The following is a 27,382-nucleotide window of genomic DNA, read 5'->3' on the forward strand; positions in this document are numbered from 1 at the left end:
CTCATCCATACAGTGCAGAAATGATGCTGAGAATGAACACAGATCTTTCTTACAAGCTGGTTTCAGAAATTTGACTGCTACGATATGCAGTCACCATGTCTTTCATGTTAGTACAAGGTTTCCAGTCACACCTTCTCAGCCTCTTTGGCTCGGCCAATGGATCAAATGGATATCTGAAGTCACAAAAGAACAGTAAGTTTAGGCTACATAAGGATTTATGTAATTATAAACAAATTAAGGCACTTACATTTTGATATACTTTTCAATAGCTTTGTGCTCATAAATGTTTCCGTATTTAGTTATCACAGGATCAACATAGATTTTCTTGGTGAGAGGACAGATGAGTTTTTCAGGTAAAGGCTTCACACTTTCAACAAATTTCTGTAAACCATATAATAATTTAATACAAGTGAATCAAGGTACCGACATTATAAACAGCATCAAGCAGAAGCTCAAATTGCTCTTTTCATTTGTGTTAAATACAGTGGTGAGTCGTCAGGGCCAGCAAGGCCTTCTCTGCTAGCCCAAACATAATCAGAATATAATTAAAAAATATATATATTTTCCCACAAATATTTATTACATTATTCCCCAGAGTAAGAGTTATACTCTTCATTTCATGGCTTTCCTCTTGGTTGCACTGCTTCTGCCCCAGGTTGAGATTTGGAGGGCTGGTCTTTATGTTAGATCTTTTATCCAATCATATTCAGCCGTCATGTGTTGCCAGGGTTCTAAAATCTGCCGAGGCCTTCAGACCTCAAGAGAGCTGGTGCTTGTAGTTTAAAGTGAATGGAAATTAAAATGATCCAAAAATCAACCAATCAGCTTTAGAGTTGGCTCTTGTAGGTCTGCTGCTGTTACACAGGAGCCAGCAGCAGGTGCATCACGTGCAGGTCTTTTGATTGGATCACCAATATTAAGAAGCAGGTCCTATGGGCGGGGCTATGCGAAACCTCAGAAACTCTGAATGAGGAAACTGCATTTGACAGACACATGAATCCGTGTTTTTTCAACCCACAACGGCGGAAGGAGGAAAATATATCGATTTGGTCGAGGATATAATTATAATACCTTTCTCAAGACGAACAGGCGGGTTTGTTCCCCACTTTCAAAGTTTGGACATGGCGCGTTGAAAACGCGGTGAAAACTCGTTGAAAACGCGTTGACTACGAGTGGAGAACGGCGTGGAGAACGCCGACATTTGCTGGAAAATGCACGGACACCCGCGTGAAGAACGCACGGACCGGCGTGAAGAACGTGCGGAGCGGACACCCGCGTGAAGAACGCACGGACCGGCGTGAAGAACGTGCGGACACCGGCGTGGAGAACGCACGGAGCGGACACTGGCGCGGAGAACGCACGGAGAAAGACGTGGAGAATGAGCAGAGCGGAGAACGCACGGACATCGGCGCGGAAAAGGTGAGGCAACACCTGTTTAAACTGCGTTTCTGTCTAAATGTATAGTGTCTAGAGCCATGGCATCATAAGGATGGTAATATGATGGTAATAAGAGGTGGATTCATTCGGGTGGGACTGTGTATGACCTCACTGAAGGCCCAAGCCCCAGACCCACGGGCCGCCACCATTTAAATCATATTTGTACCTTTTCCATTTCGCCCAGAGATGTCCCTGCACTCTTTTTAGTGTGCTTCTTTGCCTCTTCGTCATACTTCTTGGGGCTTGTCAAGAACTCTTCAGCCAGAATACTGCAGGACGTACATTTTATGACTACTGTTAATGATTATTGTTGCTGAAGATAGACACCATACCTGTCCAGTGGATCTTGAGGCTCTGGAGCGATCAACAGTCCGTACACAGAATCGAGCACGTCTCTCATTGTGATGTGCGCATTATAACCACGGTCAAAGATGTTGTGGCAAATGCGGCCCACATTGTTGATGTTGCAGTGATAGATCTTTGTTCAAGTTAAGAGATCAAATATGAACATAAAGCATACAAAGTAGAGATGGGACACTGTGTTTTCAGGATACAGGAGTGATGAAGCGGACTGTTGGTGGTTTCACTGGGTACTCAGGGCCAAACTGACAGAAGAGCTCAAACACTCCACTCTCATAAGGTGTATCCGGAGGGCCTTCCATGAGAAGTTTCCAAAATGCTGTGAGTTAAATAACATGTACAATTACAACAATAATTGCTCCCAGTTTTTTTGGCTTTAATCACACGTCGCAATTCGGCTCAAACCCATGTGACACTCAAATTCAAAAATCTCTATTTATATATTCTGTGTATGAATAAATCTGTAAAAGATGCTTTAAATTAAATGTAGCTTCACTTACTAAAATCAGTTTCTGATGGATAGATTTGAAAGAAAGGATGTGGATGAAGGTGCAAGTTCTTCAGCTCCTCCAGGATCCGTCTGTCTCTCTCCATGAAACGCCCGTCTTTGGCCTCACGGAGTTTCTTTTTCAGAGCACTATGTCAAAGTTTAGTGGGTTTAAAGGGAGGGTAAATGTAGCCTGCACTCTAGCTGATTTCAACAAGCAACTTTAGTCACAATTGAACCTGGGTTTTTATTATACGCCTGAATGTGGACAGGCCATGCATCATGCTCAGCTCAGAACCTCCAGAATCTGATGATCTGCAGAGGCTGCACTAGCACTGATTCATGATTTGCTGCTGGTGCTGGGCCATAGATAGTGAGAATTTAATAGTCGCTTTAGGTTTAATTATTGTTTTTAGAACCAAAACACAAAAAAATATTAAAAACATGTCCCATGTTTTTGTCATTAATAAATCAGCATTACAATTGTTATCCATAAGAGCAAGACATACCCTGCCTTTGAAGTTGTAAAATAGAGTTGTTAAAATAGAGTATGCTTACTCTTCTGTTACAGTCACTTTATTGGTCAGCTCACTGGGCAGAACAGCTTCTGGGAAGTCATCATATCCATGAACTGCAAAACGCCCTTTTAGAAAATCCTATTGAACAAATGATATTAACGTTTTACATTTCAAATCAAAATTTATTCTATTAATTAAACTGCACTTTTAGTTAAAGCAGCGCCACGTTATATTTCTGGTGGCCGGCACATCACCTGTACAACTTCATGGAGACAGGAGCTTGAAGCCGTATACTTCATAGATATAAATGTTTTAAGCCATATTATTAGAAAGTAACATTTCCATGAGACAAGCAGGTGATGTTTCACCAATGAGCCAAGTTATTTTTTATGGGGCAATAAATTAAATGTTTTTATTGTTGCCTATTTTTTGGAATGCAATGTTATGTGGTGCTGCTTAAATACTGTATTCTATCACCTTGGTAACAGATGTAAGGTCAGCTTTGTTCTTTTTCTTTCGAATGCCTAAAGACAGAACCGTCTCTGTCTCGAACAGTTTGAGACCATCTTTGCTTGTGTCAGGTTTGAAACAGCAGCCACCTAAAGAGAAAACCATGTGATTAAATAATAGAAATCTTTTATTATGTCTCTTATTACTCATTATCATTATTATTACAAAACATCCAAACTGCAGGCTAGCCTACCAGTCGCAACACTGATTCCATGAAGAATGTTGTTCTCTACTTTTCCAAGAAGAACTGAATCCACAATGATGTCAGATCTGATCAGACTGACAGCAACATCCTCTGGCTTATTACTGGATCTTTTTACAAAATACAGAAAAATAATAGAAACATAATATTCAAGAAATAAAAAAGGTTTGGAATGTAAAAGCACATCCAATATTATATATCAATAATCTTTATAAATTAAGTTTATTACCCAGAATCATTTCCATCTGTGAGGCACAGAATACGCAGTGAACAGTCTGGAAATTGTGTCTTGACTTTTTCTAACTCAAGTCTCCCACGCCTAAGAGCGTCATAAAGCAGAGTGCATCCAGCTGGCTCCAGACTTTGCACACTATCCTGGAAACACAAACAACATTTTAATTTAAACTTTAAAAATATAATGCAAAACTCATATTTACCTTGAATTTTTCCAGAGTTTCTGTGAAAGTCTGAAGGGTTTTGACTGTGGAATCAAACTTCACAAGTCCGATGATGTGATGGAAATCATAAGCCATGCTACGATTTGCAAAGTTATAAAAGAGCTCTTTCACAGTGTGGATCTTCTGGAGATCCACACTTCCATAGCACTTCTCATTCATAGATGAACTTGTATCTATCAGCACCTGTCACAAACGACTAGTGTTACATTTGTATTACAAAGATCTTTGGTGAACATTCTTGACAAGTCAATCCCAAGAACGTTAAATAAATGTTTACAAGGGAAATGTAGAAATTAGCATTGAAAGAATCATATTATGTGACTTGCTGAAATACAATAGGGATATCTAATTTATCTATTGGCCCGTAAGCTTGATTCGACCGGACAATGCAGTGTGAAATGGAAATGAGATTGGGGGATTGTCGAGAGCCAGATTCAAACGTGTGAAACTGCCCCACACGGCAAACGTGTGTGCTGTCCACTTGACCACACGGCACACAGATGGGATATTTGTAATATCTTTGTTGCGACAGCTTACAGTCTTAAAACCTTTTGTCACTGCTGGGTGTGGGGGATCCAGGCCTAACACGCCTCAGTATTCAGATAGTTCTAACTTTGGAGGGATTCTCATTTGCGGACAGACAAAGGGATCTCTCCGGGGAAAACACGAGGCGGAGGAATCCATCGAGCGCGAACATGCAGGAGGCACAGCGCATGGAATCAAAGCAGAAAGAAAGCAAATGTACATGCATTCGCTTCTCATATTTTTTAGATATGCTTTATGTTGCCAAACGAGCGGTATAGAGGTCATTCACGTGACGTCACACGACCGCCCCCCACGCTCCCCCCACGCTCCCCCCGGCTCTTTTGGCCATGTTGTCCGTCCCCAGTGCGTGTCTACCTATACAAGCCCATTCTATACCGCAGTCTGTCTGCTTCGATTTACGACAAAGTACGGTTCAAAGAGGCCCAAAACCTCATTAATGATATCGCATGCTTTACTATAATCAAAATAGTGAAGGTATGTGGGGTAGTTGAGTGCAGCAACCGGAAAGATAAACAGAGAGAGGTTCTATCGGATACCGAGAAACCCGGAAAGAAGAGCGCGATAGACATATTAGGCCATTTGCTGAGATCTGTAGGAGCCCCAGAAAGCAAGTTTCGTTCCACCGAGGTGGAGAATACAATTTTGACATTCTATAATATAAAGCTCGTAACAATAACCCCCAAAACAAAATTCCACAAAAAGATTTGCTGCCGATTTCTTTTAATCGGCTCCCAAAGACAGACCTATTTCTGTTAGCGCCGCGGACTAACTGTATGCAGTGATGTGGCAGTGACGCTATTTCGACCAATGAACGTTGATTAAACCCTGAAAACCTTGCGCGCAGCTTGCTGTGATGCGGTTTGTATGTAAACAAACATGGCTGCTGACCAGCGAGGTTCCGCGTCTTCACAGCGGCATGAACGAGAATATCCGTGCTGTTTGCACATCCTCGACACTTATAATGAGCAGACTAAGGTCCTAAAAATTCAAATCATGTGCAATCTAAATTCATGTGCAATCTATGTGCTGTCGTGACACATATTCATGTGCAATTACTGTCGTGATCACATGCAATGGTATTTATGTATTTATTTATTTATTTGTCTATGGGAGTTTTTGTTTATAGGAGATCTTCTACTGAAAGTGTTTTTCAGACTTCCTATAAGTGATCTGTTCTTTTCTTCTGTATCTGCCTCTGTATCTACCTGCGTTGCAACAATGAAATTTCCCCATGTGGGACAATAAAGGAATATCTTATCTTATCTTATCTTAACTAAATCAACTTGGAATACATTTCGGCGGATTGCGAAGGAATGGCTTGAATTTGGCGGAAAAGAAGCAAATGCCGTCGAAAAGTGGAAAGCATGTTGGACTGTGAACACGAGACACTCGGGGAATCAGTACTGCAGTACTGCAGTACCACAGTACTACAGTACTACAGTACCACCCTCGTGTTACAAGAGATACACCGAGAACCGGCAACTATTTATGCCAGAGAGAGACATGTAAACCATCAGAAACCCGCACTAAATCTAGCAATGGTGAGTAGAAATAATCACCTTCACTACTAGTAGTGTATAAAATGATAAATTATTCATCATTGATTTTATTCTTTGTGTCATCAATGTAGATTCCAGTAGTGATGAATATTCAGAATGTATTTTGCCCAAAAGACTTAAGATCTGCGAGTAGTGTGGTAGAAAAGCCCCAAGGACAAACAACAATTCTTCCTGCAGTTTGTATCATATGAAATAAGAAAGACAGCGATATCACAGAGGGACGAAAAGGACAGAATGACAAACTTGTCCAGGCTGAAACTGAATCATGTGGTATGTAAAATCTCATTCAAGAGCATTTCATGAAATATAGCTTGTCAAAATGATTTTTTTGGTGAAATAAATAGATTAGCACTCACTAAAATTGTCATTTTTTGCAGGAAACCCCAGAAAAGCTGCCAAAGTGAAACGGGATGAGTCAATATTACTCCACATTAGAGAAAGAGACTGCATCACTATAGAAGTGCACTACCACTACAACTGCTATAAAAGCTACTCTCTTATCAAAGACATTTGGGAAAATGAGGTAAAGATGAACATTTATGTTATTGTCATTATGATTTGCCACAGATTATCTCTGTTATACTTTATATAACATGAATTATAAGAGTTACACCACATTGGAAAGTATGATTTTTTCCAACTCCATTCATTTCATGGCAGCCTAAGGTAAATTAAATTTTCCCTTTTTCTAAAACCATTTAAAATGTCTCTTTCAGCACCCGAAACCATCCGTACACCACAACATACAACATTTTCTGCAAAGATGTCATTATGAAACGGCTGATAGAAAGTGGTGAAATCATGAGAATGAACAAGGTTGGACTGTTCAAGAAAACTGTGAAAAAGCACGAGGATCTAATGCAACATCTTATAGGTAAGGTTTTCACAAAACCTTTTATTGTATACATCTTATTGTATACCCTGCCTAAACCCAGGTAGAAGTTATTGAGAATGACACCAAGTGGTAGAAATGTCAATATAAATTCAAATGTGCATTATTTTGTTTATACCAACAACTTTCCTTATAACAAAATGTTATTCTCATTAGAATTAGAAAGGACCAACATCATACATTTTTCTTAGATTTTGATTCCCAGAAATATTTTGAAAAAAATCTAAATATTCTTTGTCTGCTTTCAAAACAGATCAGTTGAAATGCCGTCTCTCTGTAGACTATCCACAGATCACCTTCCAACACCACAACAGCAAAATATGAGTGACATAGTTTATGTTGAAACCCTTTCTACATCTGATGTTATTGAGATGATTCCTGGAGCATCAGAGACCGAGGGATTGACAACATCAACAGATACAGATGTTGGCTGGTATCATTGTTCATAAAGCTCTAAAAGATCATCCTGTCATTCAAACCCTGTGGCCCCCGACCGCTGATTGTTTAACTGTTGACCGCTGATTGTTTAACTGTTGACCGCTGCTTGTTTAACTGTTGACCGCTGATTGTTTAACTGTTGACCGCTGATTGTTTAACTGTTGACCGCTGATTGTTTAACTGTTGACCGCTGCTTGTTTAACTGTTGACCGCTGATTGTTTAACTGTTGACCGCTGATTGTTTAACTGTTGACCGCTGATTGTTTAACTGTTGACCGCTGCTTGTTTAACTGTTGACTGCTGATTGTTTAACTGTTGACTGCTGATTGTTTAACTGTTGACTGCTGATTGTTTAACTGTTGACCGCTGCTTGGGCACAACCTTTGACAGAAAAGTGTATCATGTTATCATGTTGTTTGTCGTTACAGGCCTATTCTTTTTCTACAATTTTGATGACACTTTAGGGATTCAAATTGTAAGTACTGCAGATTGATAGAGGGTCCTAGTTTGAACACCCCTGAGGTTGAAATATTCACCCCCTTGATGTGTGTAAATGCTGATGTGTAAATATTGAGTACCTGTGTAAATAGTGATTTTTCACATTTTCCATTTATTCCCATTATCAAACCACTTGCCTGTAAGGCAAGTGGTTTGGCAACCTTGATATTATGTGTACATATAGTCTGGATACTTAACTATATGCCTGATAAAAGATTTCTTTGTAACTTAATTGGTTCTTGACTTATTATGTACTAAATATGACACCAGAGGGTAAAACGTCCATTTCCCCACATTTTAGTCAACTTCAAGATACATTTTCTCATTAACTGCAGGGAGTTGGTTTGTGGATTTTTTTTTGTGAATACTTTATGATATTACCTTTATGAAAATATAAAACGTGTCTATTCTCCAGGTCGGTGGGAACGAAACTTGCTTTCTGGGGCTCCTACAGATCTCAGCCAATGGCCTAGTATTCATACTCTAACATGCTTTGCACTTTTTCGACGACATTTGCTTCTTTTCCGCCGAATTCAAGCCATTCCTTCGCAATCCGCCGAAATGTATTCCAAGTTGATTTGGTTAGGACCTTAGTCTGCTCATTATAAGTGTCGAGGATGTGCAAACAGCACGGATATTCTCGTTCATGCCGCTGTGAAGACGCGGAACCTCGCCGGTCAGCAGCCATGTTCGTTTACATACAAACCGCATCACAGCAAGCTGCGCGCAAGGTTTTCAGGGTTTAATCAACGTTCATTGGTCGAAATAGCGTCACTGCCACATCACTGCATACAGTTAGTCCGCAGCAAATCTTTTTGTGGAATTTTGTTTAGGGGGTTATTGTTACGAGCTTTATATTATAGAATGTCAAAATTGTATTCTCCACCTCGGTGGAACGAAACTAAACGATAGAAATTCTAGCCGATGGCCTATATCTATATATATTCAAGTCTATTGTGTTCTGTGCACGCTGTAGAATTAACATCAGTTTTATTTAGGCGGTAGACCCTTTGTTGATCTGAAGTTCTATCAGTTGTCACTCACTCGCGCGGCGCAGGGAGCTGACAGCTGTTCAGCCCCGTGCAGGTGCGCTGAACCCCGGGCATGCAGACCGTCACACACCGCCGCCTGCGCTGGAGCTCCGGATATATAAGTCTATCGTGTTCTGCGCACGCTGTAGAATCAACATCAGTTTTATTTAGGCGTAGACCCTTTGTTCAAAATTGGGACTTGTGAACCATAGGCAGGGCCGGCCCAGCCTATAAGCGAACTAAGCAGCCGCGTAGGGCCCCGAGGCTTTAAAAGGGCCCCCAATCTGGCAACCCGTCTTATGCGAAGTGCAAGCGCAGCGTGCGCCACTAGTGTAGTAGCGCTGCTGGCGCGGCAGCGCACACAGCGGTAACATAACGCACAAACCGCATTTATTTGTAATGACAATCTGGCAACCAAGACACCAAACCTGCTCTGATTGGGCAACTTCATTGTGCGCGAGGAGCTCGAGAGCAAAACATAAACACAACACAACGTGGTCCTCATGTCCAGAGGAATATATCCCCCTGATGCCGAAAAACGAAAGAAGAAACTTCTTGACGATGTAAAGAAACTGCAAACTCAACAACACTCTCCAGGTATTGAACTTCTCTTACAAAGAGACGGTTAATGCTGCTGTTTGAAACAACACGATTCTGTCACGTTAGTTCGCTCAGGCTGGAGGCGACGAGAGCTCTGCCCCGCGCACAATATGTGTCTGAATGAAAGATAATAAGCTTCACATTTACACCAGCCCGTGTGAGCTGCAGGTGAGGCCGGTGAGGGGCGTCTATGCCCCGGGTCACGAAGAGGCGGAGATCGGGTCCGGACGAGCACCGTCTCGTCCAGAACCTCTGACGTGAGACTTTGGAGTGAACAGTGTGCGGCGCCTGTCCCGGGCCCCTGTCCCGGGCCCCCTGTCTCGGGCCCCGGCGGCCCCTGCCCCGGGCCCCTGTCCCGGGCCCCTGTGCAGCCTCACTTAGAGATGAGCGGGTTTGAGTTTGCGTCCCTCTCTCTCACATCACCATGTGTGAGATCAATCGTGACTCGTGATGTCTGTTTTACTTCTTAAAGTGCAATGAGAGGAACGTAAAGGTTTATGCACGTGAGGTCCATCAGCCAATCACATCGCAGCATTATTTCATGCAGGAGTCCAGTGTGTGATGTTCTGATCAGAACAAACATTTATATTGTAATTCACTTTTAATAGAGCAATAAAACATTTCAATTTATTTAAAAAGCATCATTAGACTATTTGTTATAATTTATAATAAATTGATAGTGAAACATAACCAGACACATTAAAATTACATCTGTTATAGAATAATACTATATATTTTTTATATAAAAGTGGCAAAGTTGCAGAAACACAGTCTCTTCACAATAGCTAGGTTTGGACCTTCACTTCTCGTTCTGTTCATTCTCTGGGAATTAACATTTTTGCACTGTGTAGCTTTATGAGTGTTATCAAGCAATGCTTATGCCATTTGTTTAATTTAATATAACTTGTTTTGTCACTTTGGCAAGAAGGAACAGTTGGGAGCAGTAAAAGATAAATTAGTAAGGATAACTATTACTTTTACATTTTCAGTTAAAATGAATCAATTTGACCATAATTATTTTTCATAGCCAATATTGTATTGAGTAATTAAGTACACTAATGTATTAATAACTGGCTTTAGTCACTTTCTCCTGGCACAGTTTCATCACATCATCATTTTATAGCATTACAACCTCGACATTTTACTCTTACTTTAGCGGCTGGACCACATTAAAATGCACCAGAAGACCCAAAAAAGGTCTGAAAATCTCTGGCCCCCAGACCCCCCTGTTCATTAATTTAAACTGCTAATGTGGCTGTAGACCCTTAACGCCCCCAAATACACCCAAAAACATATCTGGGATGTGTGTTATTTGTACAGGGAGTAGAGGTGATGTCAGCGGAATACCAAGTTGCATTGTGGGATTTAAGTTATCAATATTTGAGCTTGTGAGGTTTTGAGAATAAACTAACTGGCAAACATATGCCCTGGAGTTTTGGTGCACTTTGTTTGCGTCGAAGAAAGTTCCCATATGTGAATTGTTTACTGACAGTGGCAATAAAACTGATTCTGATGACGTGGTGAGGGGCCCCCAAAAATGTTTTCGCTTAGGGCCCCCTGAAGGCTTGGGCCGGCCCTGACCATAGGACCAGTGGACTTGTATAATGTCCGGGGTACGAGATATCTGAAAGACTGTGATTTAGGCATCAAATATGGATCTGAGTAGATCGATCTAAATATCGACCACTGTGTAGCCCATCCAAGGAGTTTGTGGACTCTGAAAGCACTGGGGGCTCCATAATTTACGTTTGGGATCACTTTCCACGCTATATCAGTGCAAAGGAACGCAACTCTGGATTGACAAGGGGGCGGGAACGTATGACAAGGGGGCGGCAACGTATGCGATCACGTGTTTTGTGACGTCGGTGAATGAGCTCTAGAGCAAGTTTAAGAGTTAAACTCAAAAAGGGAGGGAGAAGACGAGCAGGAAGGGAACCAGGACAGAAGTGTGGAGGAGGGAGAAGCCAAAGCCGTGACTCGTGAACCCAATCAAACCATCAACATTTTTTACAAGAATTACAAAAGAAAAAATAGACAATATAAATTTACAAGAGACACATTTGAATGAGATTGCACATCAAAAATGAACCAATTTAAAAGAGAAAAAAAAGAAAAATCTTACTATTCATCATACAGAGACAAACACATATTGTTCCAATATGGATTTCAAACCAAAAGAGCTTTTGAAAATGAATGTAAAGGCAAAGAAGGCAGCTATGTAATGGTTTAAGGAACTACTGATATCACCTTTCATACTAATATTATGGACCTGATTGAAAACCACTCTGAGGGAACCCTAATCTGTGGAGGTGAAATTTTGACATTCAGCCTAAAGCCTCGTACAAACCGCTGCGGCCGAATTGCGCCCAACGCAGAATTTGAGCGCGTGTACATAGGGATGCGTACCGCTACGACGGACCGGATCCGGACTAGTAAAAACGTTTCGGTTCAGGTCCAAAAAAAAACGAAACCCCGGTGATTCGGTTCTGGACTCATTAAAAATCTACCACTCACATTCTATATCCTTTACGTTCTAGAATCTAAACCATCTTAAACCTTCCATAGATCGCGAAATTCGCGCTAGAAAAGACGTAAACACTGACATCGCTGTCAATGGCGCGCCCGGAGCGTCAGCGCCGCACGCGTCTTCCGCGAGGCAGAAGTTGAAGCCGGCGCAATGAGTTTAAAGACGCGAGAGACCGAACCTTCGGGAAGATCGCTGGCTTAATTGAACCGTTTGAAGCCGCCGCGTGCGTCGCCGCTTGTGCCGCTCCGTGAGTTAGTTTAAGACGTTAAAGGAGCGGGTGGTTGGTTTGGGTGTAAATATTGTAACTTCTCGCTCAGGTCAGTAATGCTGGTTTAGTGCTCACAAGTTGTCACTTTATGTCTTGAACAGAGTTGGCTACTGTTGGCCGTAACCATGGTGATGGAACAGCAACATCAGAAACTACCTCGTCTCCTGAGCCCGCTCTTAGCTCCGCCCCAGAGACCGCACACGCGGTCTCTGAATAAAATAACTGTTATGTTGTAGTGTGATGTAGCATTTATTTAGGTGGGTTAATGTGCAATATACATATTTATACATCTAAGTAAATACTAAGTCAAAGTAATATTGTTTAATTGCCGGATTCATTAATTGGAGCTTATATTTTGTAATAGTATTTGTATTCTACAGTTGTTAAATATGGTCTTGTGTTTAATGCTGTTAATATGATGTATTGTGTGTAGTGTAAAATATTTTCATATTCTATTTTTGATACTGCTAAGTTGATTGATTTATAGTGGTTCTAGTTGACTTTTATGCTAGTTTTTGAAGGTTTTTACATGACTTTGATGCCAATGGATCTGCAAAATTAAAGAGTGGAAATGTATCTAAAGGCATTAAACTTCAAGTGTGGGGAACAGCCCAGTCAAACCAGTAACACACTTACAAACATAGTATCAGCTGAAACAGCTGCCCCAATACCAATACTCAACTTGCTCTTGTTCGGGAGTTGTTCCTCTAGTAAAACACATGAATGTGTGTTAGCTCGTAGCTTGTGATTTGTAAGTTTTAACTTCTTCTTGTTAAAAAACAGTGAATAAACCAGATAAATTGAGTTTATTTCAGTCTGCAGTTAAGCCTTGTGTTTGATAGAAGTCCTTGTTCAAGTGTCTTCAACTTAATTGAGCCAAGTAGCTTGTGTTATGCTGTTATAACATTATGCAAAAATGGCATGAGTTCAGCCGGACTCATTAGGTCCGGACCTGAACCTAAACCTCTGGATTCGAATCCGGAACCTGAACGTGGGTTTAGGTATGCATCCCTACGTATACAGTGAACCCTCGTTTATCGCGGGGGTTACGTTCCAAAAAGAACCCGCAATAGGCAAAATCCGTGAAGTAGAAACCTTTACTTTTTTATTATACAATGAAATACTGCATAAAACATTGAAGCTCACATGCGCCGCTCTCACCGGCGTCTCCCGCCAATCAGAATGCAGAACACAATGCATGATACAAATCCGTGAAGCAGCGAGACTGTGAAAAGTGAACCGCGTTATAGCGAGGGTTCACTGTACATTAGAAAGACAAATGCACCGGACCCGCGTTCTCGACGCGCCGGACTAAATACACTCAGCAGCAGACGTGCGTCCGAGTCGTCCTGCACATGCGCAGTGGAGGAGTTGTACTGTGTTGCTTTTCTCGTAGTGTAAATGGCTTTGGTTTATTAACTTTACAAAGTCCAAAAGCGGAGGCGATGGGCTCTGGGGCCCGTCTGGGACCCGCATATACTTCAGAGCTGAGCAGAGTTTAGTCAATATCATTATTTGCTCCAAGAGCTGCGTCTTAAGGATTTTTTTTTTTATCCTGCGGGGTTTGTTTTGGGTCTTTTTCCGGGTCGTGCGTAGGACGTCATCTCTGATTGGCTGCTGCGGCGCATCTGCTGCAGCGAGCTGAACAAATCTGAACATGTCGCGCCAGCTGCTTTGGCCGCCTCGGTTGCCTCATACGCGCGCTCAAAGCGTCGAGAGCGTATGAAAACACACCAATCGCGCCGCAAAAACGAAGAAATCGCGCCGCGGGAAACGCACTACGCGCTCGACGCGCGTTTACAATAGACTTTGAATGTAAACTGGACGCTTCGGCCGCGGCGGTGTGGACGAGGTTTTAGTTAGACGTGTCGAACTTAGGCTGAATGTGAAAATTCACGTTCAAGGCACAGGAGGATTTACATCCCGCCGAGCACGTGCACGCAGGAGGCGGAGCACGTGCTCGCCGAGCACGTGCTCCTGGGCGATTTTAACAAGGGGAATTTCAGCCACGAACTACCAAAGTTTATTAAAGTCCCGACCAGAGAGCAGAACACGCTGGATCACTGCTACACAACAGTCAGCAACGCCTTCCGCGCCGTGGCCCGGGCCGTGCTGGGCTCGTCAGACCACGTCATGGTTCACCTGATCCCCACGTACAGACAGAGGCTAAAGTTCTCCAAACCTGTAGTGAGGACATCCTAAGAGGTGGACCAATGAGGCAGTGGAGGAGCTACGTGCATGCTTGGACATTACAGACTGGGAGGTTTTCAGCGTTGCCACAGATGGTTTGGATGAGTACACGGACTGAGTACTGTGACGTCATACATTCAATTCTGTGAGGACAGCATTATACCAACACCCACCAAAGTCACCTTCAACAATGACAAACCCAAACTGAGGCAGTTGAGGCGGCAGAAGGAGGCAGCGCACAGAGCCGGTGACAAAGACGCAAAGTACGGATTAAGCGGAGAGGTGTCGAGAGCTGGAGCCCGTTACAATATGCGTCTGAAGCAGCAGTTCTATTTCATAGTGTAAAGGTCAATTTGACACATTAATGTTTTATGGTAAGGTTTTGCTTTATTTTGGTAACTTCCTGTGTAACCGGAAGTGATGGTAAAACGGAAGTCTACTTGACACACTGGAAACAACGAAAAGTAAATTGAACAACGGAAAACGGACAAAACACGGACAAACTCAAGGATCTAGCTACAGTCAACAGGGGAACAAGGTCTGTAGTGGAAAACGATTGTACTTATGAGATATTTGAAATGTTTAATGGATGTATATGTTGCGAAAATATATTACCAATGTAATGAGTTAGAAATACGGGGATTTCCGTCCAAAATGTAATTGTCTTTTTTATTTTATTCTGTCTAGCTCTTACGTTGGTTGAATGACACGGAAAGGAATCATTAAAAGACATTTAACCATCAGTTCTGGCCTTCTCAATACGACTGGACGCTACACATAGCATTCGTTCAATGTCTCACTATGGGATACGCCCCCTCACGCGTATTCACAGAAGCACAATACCAATACGCCAGCCCTGAGTGGCTGGCATTTGCAGCGTCATGACGTCAGCACCCCCTATAAATGCCACGTACATGGCGCTGCTCGTCATTCAAAAACCTCTTCTCGCTTCACTGGCCAATTTACCGCACTTCGTGTCTTAAACCCGCTAGCTGAACTGCTCACAGGTAAGAGCTAACACCTCTGCTGCCGAGCGTTAGGGGTTTTGACACGACCTCCTGTCTCCACACAGGACGGACATTTTGCGCTGACTATTCAGTGATTCCTGTTCTTACCACTTCAGGTAATAACCATGACAGCTGCAAAGCTAACGGTCCCTCCCACCACGGAGATGGACCCGGACGGCGCTAGGCTCTGCACCTGCGGGAATAAAATCTCGAGCAAAGACACACACCAGGTCTGCTCGACGTGCCTCGGGCTGAAACATGCCCGCGTTGCACTGACCAATCCCGGCTCGTGCCTTCACTACTCCCGGTACACAGTGAAAAGTCTCCGCCGCAGACTAGCACGCCAAGCTAGCCTGTCGGAGAAGGATCCAGTCATGACTGAACCCGCTACCGCAGCACACCAGCTCAGAGCCGCTGTTCAGTCTGACTTGACACCGCTGGACCGGAGCCGGAGCTGGGGCTCTGCGCGCAAGATGGCCGCTGCTAAGACAGGCCCGAGGTCAAATACACCTCGTTCGGGTCCCAGGCCTGACTCTAACGTTCCCTTCCGCATCCCACGACGGCCAGCGCCACAGGCCCCTGCCACAGCACCGACTGGTCCCCAGGAGATCAGACGTGTGTGGCCGAGGAAAACCACGGGGCCCCCCAACACTCACACACAGCGGATCGCACCAGCTGAGGAGGAGGAAGAAGGCGTCTTAGTAGTCTACTCTACTGCTTTTGGACAAGGACGGCACCGTTCTGAGTTCGCCTGTCCCTGTCGTTACCAGTGTGCCAGGTATTTTCTTGTCCCAAAAAAGGGGGGGAGCGGGCTCCGCCCTATTCTGGATCTGAGAGCATTGAATTCATATCTCAGAAGATACAAGTTCAGAATGCTCACGCACTCAGGTCTGATTCGCTTGATCCGTCCGGGCGACTGGTTTACGTCAATCGATCTGAAAGTTGCGTATTTTCATATCCCAATATATCCGCCTCACAGAAAATATCCAAGGATTCTGTTCCAAGGCGTGGCATACGAGTATACGGTGCTCCCTTTCGGCCTCTCTCTGAGCCCGAGAGTTTTCGTAAAATGTACGGAGGCGGCGCTCGCTCCGCTCAGAGAGCAGGGCATTCGCCTGGCCACGTATCTGGACGATGGCTCCTGCTGGCACGGTCACAGCAGGAGGCTGTCACTCACACACAGATTGTACTCGCTCACCTGCAGGACTTAGGATTTGTGGTGAACACAACCAAGAGTGTCTTACAGCACAGTCAAAGCATCGCTTTTCTGGGTCTGACCCTGGACTCTGTCAGTTACATGGCCCGCCTCTCCCCGGAGAGGGTGCACACGTTCACAGACACTTTGAACCGTTTCACTCCGGGGAAACGGGTTCTATACTGTCTTTGCCTCAGACTCTTGGGTCTGATGGCATCGGTGATACTTGTGGTAAAGCTGGGCAAGCCGTACGTCACTGGAGGCGCACGGTAACGATTACTCACCGGTGCGCGCTTGCGTTACATGTGTGGAAAAGGACGAGCCTTTTAACTGAGGGGGTGAGCCTTGGCAATGTAACAAGCAGGAAGGTGGTTACCATAGATGCCTGCCTCTCAGGCTGGGGCGGGGTGTTCGAGGGCAGACCCGTGAACGGCGTTTGGAGCCCTTGCCTCCGTCACGCGCACCTAAACTACCTGGAGCTTATGGCGGTGTTTCTTTCACTGAAACAATTCCTCCCGTTCCTCAGGAGGCACCATGTGCTGGTGAGGACGGACAACACGTCCACAGTAGCTCACATCAATCGGCAGGGGGGACTACGTTCCCATCGCCTGCTCGCTCTCTCTCGCAAACTTCTGTTATGGAGCATTGTGCATCTTCTTTCTTTGAGAGCGACATATGTACCCGGCGTACAGAATGTGGCGCAGATCTACTCTCCCGGGGAAATCCCTTATACAGAGAGTGGCACCTGAATACCTGCGTAGTGAACCAGATTTGGATCAGGTTTGGTCACGCAGCAGTGGATCTGTTTGCGTCAGCAGAGAACTCTAACTGTCCTCTGTTTTTCTCCCTGCACGATCACCGTGCGCCACTGGGAGTGGACGCGCTCTCCCACGAGTGGCCCCGAGTACTGCTCTATGCTTTTCCTCCACTCGTGTTGATTCCCTCCACCCTTCACAGGGTGAGGGAACACCGTCTGTCGCTAATATTGATCGCCCCGCATTGGCCATCCATGCCGTGGCTGGCGGAGGTGAAACAGCTACTGCAGGGGCGCCCATGGCCCTTCCTCTGCGCAGGGACCTCCTGACACAAGTGAAAGGGCAAATATTTCATCCTCACCCCGAGCGGCTCGCGCTGAAGGCTTGGCCCCTGAGTGGTTAAATCTAACAGCAGCTGGCTTGCCTCAGAATGTGGTTAATACTATTCAGAGCGCCAGGGCTGCATCCACGAGGTCTCTCTATGACCATAAGTGGAGAGTTTTTGATGAATGGTGCCTTAAGGCGGGAGTGATCCCTTTTGATTGTCCGCTGAATGTCATCCTGTCATTCTTGCAGGACCTTATTGATAAAAAGAAGGCGTTCTCCACTATCAAGGTGTATCTGGCTGTGCTTTCCGCATGCCATGTTGGCTTTGAGGGAAAGACTGTGGGCCAGCATTCGCTGGTTTGCCGTTTCATGAAGGGTGCCAGGAGATTGTTGCCTGTGTCCAAACCCATGTCACCATCATGGGATTTGGCGGTTGTGCTGCAAGCTCTCGCTGCTCATCCTTTTGAACCATTGGAGGACATTGACCTGAAGTTGTTGTCACTCAAAACCGTTCTACACGCTCTGTCAGTGCATCCCACTTGTATGCGGTTCAGTCCTGATAGTCTCAGGGTGACCTTGTGGCCTAATCCAGCCTTTGTCCCAAAGGTGGGTGGTGCATGTACCCAGGTGGATGTGGATGCTTTTCAGCCCCCACCCCACACTTCTGCTGAGCAGCAGCGATTGCATAAGTTATGTCCGGTCCGGGCTCTGAGCACCTATGTTGAAAGGACTAGATCATTTCGACAGGTGGATCAGCTGTTTGTGTCCTGGGCTGAACCCCACAAGGGTAAACCTGTTTCTAAACAGAGGCTTTCCCATTGGATTGTGGAGGCCATCTCATTGGCTTACTCCACTGCAGGCCTTCAGGTCCCGGCTGGTTTTAAGGCCTGGGGCCTGGCTACGTCTTGGGCCTATTTCAGGGGTGTGCCTATTCAGGACATCTGTGCTGCTTCTAGTTGGTCTTCACCCTTGACATTTGCAAGGTTTTACAGATTGGACGTCACGTCTCAGAGTTTGTCCCACGCTGTCCTTAGCGTCGGTTCACCTCAGGACTTGCCCTGATCTCAGGCTCCCTCAGGGGCCTTGGTTGGCGTTGGATCATTGCGGTAAGCTTGTCTGGCAATACGGGAGTCTCCATATCCCATTGTGAGACATCGAATGAATGCTATGAAAGAGAACTTTAGGTTACGTTCGTAACCCCGGTTTTCTGAGTAGCATGAGTGAGATGTCTCACCAGACAGCCCTTCTTGCTGATGGGGGAAGCGAGAAGAAGGTTTGCTTATTGAATGACGGGCAGCGTCATGTACGTGGCATTTATAGGGGGTGCTGACGTCATGACGCTGCAAATGCCAGCCACTCAGGGCTGGCGTATTGGTATTGTGCTTCTGTGAATACGTGCGAGGGTGCGTATCCCATAGTGAGACATCTCACTCATGCTATTCAGAGAACCGGGGTTACGAAAGTAACCTAACGTTCTCAAACAACAACGGCGCCTCTGTGTGGAGTGGGCTCTGGCTTCTCACCAACTATAAGCCCAGAGCCCCCCCCACCTCTGTTGACGACAGAAACAACTAAATTCTTTCTACTGTAGATTTGACACCCCCTCCCCCACTGTGGCCTCCTCTGCCAGTTTGGAGAGATAGTTTGGACACTGTGAAGGCTTTTGATTCTGTTTGCTGGCCATATTAATTTAAAGTGCTAAACAAATTTCCAATCAACGTTTTCATTATAAAAAATATTGGGGCAGTTACAACGGTTCAACATCAAGAATTAAAATCAATTGTCATCTGACAGTCTCAATGACTCCGGAAAGAGAGATGAGACAGGGCTGTGCTTGGTCCCCCTTCCTGTTTGCTTTGTACTTGGAAACACTGGCCCCCAATATATTGGACAATCAAAAACAATTCAGTGTTACAAGTGATGAGATGGAACATAAAATGGCCTGCTACGCACATGATGTTCTTATATGTTCTTATATTTGACCAAACCTGAAATTTCCATCCATACTCAATGAGATGCATTTTCTTAAAAAAATTGGTCCAATGTCTGGATAAAATTGAAAAAGGTTGAAGAAGTGAAATAATTACAGAGATTACAAAGAGGACTGAAAATTCAGTCAAAAGGTTGAAGAGTTGAAAACATGTCATAGATTTGGGATATATAAGAGCAAAGAAAAAATAATACCAGAATAGCTTCTTTTGGGATTCTGATTGTGGCAAGTGATTGGTCATTTCTGTGATCTCCAATCCTGCACAGAATAAAATACCACATACATAACAATTACAATATCTCCAAATTGCATTTTTAAATTCATATTCTTTAAAACTTTGGGTGAAATCTCTATATAATTATTTTGTTTATTCTCACTCACTGTGCAGCCAAACGATCTACATCCACATTTGTATTTTTTCCAGACAGACAATTAAACACAGTTATAATTTCAGGCTTCAACTTGTCTTTACACAAGTAAACACCAAGGTTATCTGAAAATAGAATACAAAGAATAGAGTTTATTTCTTAAGTTATAAAAGATGCACAAGTTTGTAGTGAGTATTTGTAGTGTACAGACTGAAGCACAAGGTACAGGACATAATTTGTACCTTTACTCAGGTAAACCAAGCATACACCTTCATGTCCCAGACTCTTTAACTGCAGTGGAGGAGTCACACTGAGCATCGGGAAAGCTTTCATTTCCTCTGTCATCACTTCCAAGCTCTTCTTTGTTTCCAACTGAAAGCTAAGCAAATAGATATAGCATTAGCATATACATTATAATGTGATGTTTGATACTGTTTAGGAAGGTTCAATGTAACATACTTCTGTCCAGACACATTGTTGTGTGAAATCCACAAGTAATATGTCTTTATTGAAGGATGAACACTGAGCAGAACTTTCTCAGTATTTGTGGCTCTCTTCAGGGAGGTGGCCATCAGCACCTGCTCAGTGCAGAGTGGGATGGTTTTATCATCTGAAAACAGTGAAAATGATCTTCATGGGTCAATTTCTGAGCTTTACTTTTATGGCTGCAGATGAAGCAATCTTAGCAAAGCGCCATGGCCCGGATGATTAATAATGATCAGGTAAATGAACTCGAGACGTATTCTACCTCTAATTTGTTGCAGCACATCTGCTCTCTCCATTATGTCTGGCACCCCAGGTACAGTGACTGGTTCACAGAAACGCTTGCCATTGTCCGACATCAGTGAAACTGGTGCATAAATCTCATGGTGATTGTTCCCTTTCTATTCAACAAAAACAAGTGAAACATGTTACAAACCACAAATCCTTTTCCTCAACTATTCTTACAGCGTGCCAGTGTTTAAACCTTGGTTTCTGACATGATGTATGACCAGCAGAAGAGTGAATGCTCAAAGACTTCCTGGTCCTCTATGATCCTGTCTCCATCACGGGATTCCAGTTTTGGCAGTATCTCCCGAAAAAGTGTGTATAAGCCTTCAATGACTGCAATCTTATGTACACAAAAGGGCATTATATACTGTGAACTTTGTAAACAGCGCATACAATTATTATACTGTATTTTTACCTTTTGGGTCCTGGATAAAATTTGATTCTTTTGCAGTATCTGATGCAAGCCTTGAGCAAGAGGGCTGCATCCAGTCACTTTTCGAATGTAGCCAATCAGGTCGCCAGGATGGACAACTGGAGATGTGCGTTTCTAGAAACAATGAAAAAAAAAACATTAATCAGGAAGTTTCAGTTGAGAACTTTACTGCAACTAAAACAGATATATTTACAATGACAAAAAGAGATGCAAGGAAGACACTCATTCCTTTTTTGGTTTGCTGAACTGAAGGTATAATTTCATCTGAAAATAAATCATTTGGATCCAGATAATCTTCAGTGAAGGAGGAGAGAGAGAAGTTGACTGTTGTTCCCTCTGTGATCCCAAGTCCTTCCAGGGTATTGCCAGAACCAGTATCACTTCTGTAAACAAACCGTAAACTCATTATTTTAGTTACTCAGCAACAGTTACAAACTAGTGCCAATACTCACCTGTAATGAAGAACATTGGCAGGAATTCCACTTATCCCACTAAGCTTATTCTTAAGGTCTGCAACTGTGTCAGAGGCAAAATCCACATTCACTTCAAAGTCTCCCTGTAAAACAGAAGGAAAAAAGTGAAACAAGGGGAAAAGGATAATTACACATGCTAAATGCATCAGAAAATGAAACATTTGTTTTGGTTTCAGATTACACAGCCTTTAAAAATAAAACATTTATTTTCTGAATATGTTTTCCACTAATTATCAAAGAGGATATGTACATACTCTTAACATAACATGACAGCGAACAGTGTCAGTTCCCAACACTCTCCTTGGGCTCTTCTCACTTTTTGCTAATATACTGGTAATCAGATTCTCTTTAGGAGTAAATATAGCATAGATGAGATCTCCGTCATTGATATGTCTGTCCTGTAGGGACCCTGTGAGGGAAAAAACATGATATGAGGAATCTTAAAGAATAATCAGTGTTTATCTGTTTAAACAGCTTTACACACATGTGTTGAAGAAAGGGTCATCGCTCAGGGGCATTCCATCCACTGTGTAGAGACAGACTTCTTTAGAACAACCAATGTTCTCAGCATGTCCAATCCTCAGCATCAGCTCTTCCACTGTGTTCTGAGCAGGGTCCATATCTGCAACATAAAGTACAGAACATTAAATCTCTAGAAGTGCTAATAACAGCTGCACATTAATAATAACACAACCCTAATTTCTAAACTTTGGTTGTACTATGAAAAAGATATGCACCTTAAGAAACCAAACAAATGAGACACTGAACATGCTGATTTCATACCTGAGATGAACTTGACCTCTGGACACATGGGGTAAATGTACTTCAAAGAGAAAGCCTTCATGGACTTGTGCACAGATGGAGTCTCAGGCACAGGACCTCTGAGTCTCCCAATGAACTTCTGCATATCTCTGAAACGATTCTTCTCCACATGGGTCAACCCTGCACAAAAAAAGAAAATCAATCATGTGATTGACTTTTTGACTTTTTTTTTTCTATTTTCATAAAACAAATATATATTTTGTTCAAACCTTACCAAGACTGCTTAAGTCTTCATCTTTGACACTGTCAATAAAATCTTGTTCATCTTTCACCCCTAACTTTTGAAATGCAGAGCAGTAGGACTCCAGCCTGTGCCTCTGCAGTAAATTGAAAATCTTGTCCATCTGAAAGTAAAAAATCATATTGTTGTATTAAAATAAAATGTAAAGTGACACAGTACTTGTATTAGTTCTAACCCAAACTTACTTTGGCAATACAGACGGAACTGGGTCATTTGCTTTCAGTTTGGTGAATTTATTGTAAAGGGTGTGTCATTTGTGACTGAACAGTGGTAAACAGACAGAAGTCTGCTTACCACTGTTCAGTGCAATTTGAGAGCTTCGAAATAAATCTGATCAGGCCAAACAAGGAAATAACTTTGTTCTTAAGACATACACAAATAAGAAGTTTCACTTACTTAGTATAAGTTCTAGTAATAGTGCAGTTATAGTTATTTCATTATTGACTGTATACATCCTGAGAAGAGTCCACACATATTTGAAACTATAGGTCTAATGGGGTAAAATATCATGCACTATACATTCCTGATACTATAGAACATTTGATTTAACTGAAATGTGCAGTTTTATTTTGGCCCTTATTTGGCTTTGACGTCTACCATGGATCACGTGACTGTTTTGATGTTTTTGTGCTTTGACTTCACTGCTTGCTCTTCATATGTTGTCCCCTCAAAACACTAAATATTAGACTAAAGAATCTTTTCTGTAATGAACTTATGCTACTGTATTTTAGAGATGCTGTCATAATCTGTTTTGAGAAGAACTAATTTGCTCAAACTGGTTAAAAGCTAAATGAATATTTGCAACCCGAAAAAGATTACTCATACAATGGATAATGTACTATGATAATACTATTAAACTATATATACTATTTTATGATATCAAATATTGTTTAGAATAGAGACTTACCTCAAAGCTGTAACCTCTGAAGACAAACACACGGTTTGAACCGGGGTGTTTAGTTGTTCAACAGGTAAACTTCCTCTTACGTGTTGAGTATTAACATGAAAATGAAACTTAAGCACTGGCCTGCAGCCTACAGTACCTCGTAGCCTAATTAACCAAGGAAATCAAACATTATTTACATACACTTAAACAACATCTCACTTACAATTGGATACATATTTGGCAGATTAACTTCTTAGCATAAGAATAATGAAGTGAAAATAAATAAAGAAATAAAGAGGCAATGATTTAAAAGATGGAAAATAGTTAAAAACTATTACTACCCCGCCCCCCTCTGGATTAAAATATATATATATATTTAAAAAATGATTTATTTATTTATTATTATTATTTTGCTTGGCGGAGTTTTTTGCGCCCCCTGAATGTATCCAAACACTATTTTGGAATTGACAAATAAATCTAACGAAAGGAGAAAATCGAAAATCAAAAGCAGTGTGTTTCGTATTCTAGAAGTCAGGGGCATCACCTCTGGATAGACAGAACAGGCTAGAATATCAAATGCCAACAGCGCCCCCCTCGGGAAAAAATAAATAAAATAGTTATATATTTGTTGTTGCTTGGCAGGGGAGTAGCTCGCCTAGGGCACCAAATGTGCTGGGGTAACAACCTGAAGCTCAACGCCCAGAAAACAGTAGAGATGATCGTGGACTTCAGGAAAGGTAAAGCCCCCCAACCCCCCCTCGCCATCTCGGGCTCACCATCAGCTCCCTCATCAAGAAGGCCCAGCAGAGGATGTACTTCCTGTGGCAGCTGAGGAAAGCCAAGCTGCCAGTGCAGATGATGGTGCAGTTCTACACGGCCATCATCGAGTCCATCCTCACCTCCTCCATCACCGTGTGGTACGCTGGAGCCACAGCCAGGGACAAACAGAGACTACAGCGCATTGTGCGCTCTGCTGAGGTGATTGGCCGCGAACTTCCATCTCTGCAGGACCTGTACGTCTCCAGGACTCTGGGATGTGCAGGTCGGATCAAGGCCGACCCTTCTCACCCGGCACACGGACTATTCGAATCACTCCCCTCGGGCAGGAGGCTACGGTCCATCCGGACCAGAACCTTCCGTCACAAGAACAGTTTCTTCCCCTCTGCTGTTGTACTTATGAACACTTCCTGAGCACTTTGCACTCATTGCACTGTCCACTTTTATTGCACCACATATTTTATTTTATGTACATATCATGTCTATTTTTAACTCTACTGACCTATTTTTAATACCCGGTAGTTATTTATTGTCCATTTGTTAACAAGGGTCTAGTGTTTGCATGTAAATATAGTGTTTGATTTGTCCATCATTTAGTCACTCCGGTTTAGTTATTAGTTTATTATTAGAGCTATTCTTTACGTTCCTATTCTCTATTTGTAACCTGATCTCCAGCTATAGTCCAGCCAATCACGTCTTCTTACTCTCCGCCAATCATAGTTCAGCACCTGACGGGACTTCTGTGCTTTTAGCAAAGTTGTTGTGTTGTTTTTCCCCCTTCCTATGGCACAAGGTGCCTCTGTCTGCTTCCCGTTCCTCGTGTGCTTTCCTGTGTGTTTGGTCCTTGAGAATGTGAGTTTATTCCTCCTAATGCTTCGTCTTTGTCTGTTTTAACTGTGCTATTATTAGTCATTACCTGTAGTTAGTTTGTCTTGTTAATCCGGCTCCATCTCGGCAGTGTAATCTGCGCCGACGATGCGTTCACGGCCCATAGGCCAGCATCACTCCGCAGCACGCTGGCGCTAGTAGTGATGCGTTCAAGGACGATCGGAATTTATAGTTTTTGGCGAGAAAATGGCTGGAGATCATTGCTCTGTTGTGTTGTTGTGAATGTTGCTGCTTGTATACTGTTTATTTCCCATTTGAACTTGTTTTAACGTAGTTAACTATTCACACCTTTACTGTCTATATATTCTATGTTTATCTGTCTATATTCATTGAATTATTGTGTTTTAATATCCACTATTCGCTGTACTTCTGTATTGTAGAAACCAAACATCAAACCACACATCTAACCCCGAACATCAAGCAAATAAAGAGTGATAAGCAAAGCTGACGTCCTCCTTTGTTCTGGCCGGACAACCTGGGAAGATTAGGGAAATATATATCCAGAAATTATACAGTCCTTCAGAGGTCGCAAGATTGGGTCTCCTTCCCAACGCCTCATTTACATGGTCCTTCGAGCCGGATTTCCTTAGTTTTCCCAGTCCAACCATGGCTCACCCTCGTCCTCGTCGTGATGTCCATCAGCCTCGCTATCTCGACGATTTCCTCGTATCACTTCCAAGACGTCAGCTTGATCACTCCAACGAGGGAGCAGCTCCTCATCCTTCTGCCCAAATCTACTCTCCCGCTCCAGAGAGTGCTCCACAGAACCTCAGCTCAGAAGCAGTCCTGTCAGTGCTTCAGGAGATGAGAGAGGAGAACAACCAGCTCAGGAGAGACATGCAGAATCTGTTCAGCTCTCTTTCCCAGAGACCTGCTCCTCCACCTCAGCCTCAAAGACAGCCTGTTCAGCTTGATGTCAGCGCTGTATCATTTGTGCCAACTCATCCTCCAGAGAACACTTCCACTCCTTACTACTACTCCAGAGAACCAATGGATGTCCATCTACCGCCGTGGCCTGAATCATCACCTCCGCCATTAGATGGTCCGCTGCCTCCACCCCCTCCTCCGGCAACAGACCATCCAGCTCCCGCTCCTCTGTTTCCTCCAATGTACGTCGACCCCTCGTATAATTCAGGTCTGCAGTCCACTCCACAGTATGTTCAGCCATACACCCCCGCTCATGTTCCTCCTTTGACCGAGACCACGTACAGAGGGCCGAAGCCACATATTCCCCCTTTCACCGAAGATGATCCTCGTCAGTTTGCTCGCCTCAAAATCGCACTGGACAATATCTTGCCCCGGGATGCCACAGAGCGATTCAAATACCAGATATTAGTCGATCATCTCAAACATGAAGATGCCCTTCTCGTAGCTGACTCCTATAGCAATAGCTCAACTCCTTATTCCAAAACAATGGCATCACTCACTGAGATGTATGGACAGCCTCACAAACTAGCTCTGCAGCGCATTAACGAGGTTCTTGCAGAGCCTTCCTTAAGGAGTGGTGACAGCAGAGGGTTCCGTCACTTTGGCCTGAAAGTCAGAGCACTTGTCGGCATGTTGGAGCAGTTAGGAAGAGAGGGGCGGACAGAGTTAGAATGTGGGTCACACACATCACGTCTACTATCCAAGCTGCCACATGAACTGAGGACACAGTTCAAACGCTTCATCGACCCCATTCGTAAGCCTATACCCACATTGCTGGACTTTCCAGACTGGTTGGAATGTGAGGTGCGTGTTCAGGATGAAGATGTACCACCTCATTACTCACACTCACCTCGGGACGACCTCCACAAAGCTACCAAGCCCAATTTACAGAGACCTACTGTTCGCCCCACCATTACCATTACCTGTAGTTAGTTTGTCTTGTTAATCCGGCTCCATCTCGGCAGTGTAATCTGCGCCGACGATGCGTTCACGGCCCATAG

General features: G+C 43.5%; 1 protein-coding gene across 1 annotated transcript; it reads right to left on the reverse strand.

The window, feature by feature from the left end:
- Positions 1-23,836, reverse strand: LOC140361877 (uncharacterized). Its single transcript, XM_072447770.1, has 25 exons — positions 23,811-23,836; positions 22,877-23,006; positions 22,624-22,782; positions 22,325-22,462; positions 22,095-22,249; positions 21,820-21,923; positions 21,561-21,750; positions 21,350-21,481; positions 21,131-21,274; positions 20,912-21,047; positions 20,623-20,773; positions 20,406-20,542; positions 20,177-20,288; positions 19,990-20,053; positions 3,952-4,155; positions 3,744-3,889; positions 3,506-3,624; positions 3,280-3,401; positions 2,843-2,940; positions 2,298-2,434; positions 1,992-2,116; positions 1,770-1,915; positions 1,604-1,706; positions 248-381; positions 1-173 (listed from the first exon to the last, which is right to left on the reverse strand). The coding sequence occupies exons 2-25, from the start codon at positions 23,004-23,006 to the stop codon at positions 50-52; spliced, it is 3,210 nt and encodes a 1,069-aa protein (XP_072303871.1). The 5' UTR covers positions 23,811-23,836; the 3' UTR covers positions 1-49.
- Positions 23,837-27,382: the final 3,546 nt, after the last annotated feature.

The sequence above is a fragment of the Eucyclogobius newberryi genome, unplaced genomic scaffold (genome assembly GCF_026437365.1).
Source record: "Eucyclogobius newberryi isolate DKJ021-1_F unplaced genomic scaffold, fEucNew1.0.hap1 SCAF_16, whole genome shotgun sequence".
NCBI classification, from domain to species: Eukaryota; Metazoa; Chordata; class Actinopteri; order Gobiiformes; family Gobiidae; genus Eucyclogobius; species Eucyclogobius newberryi.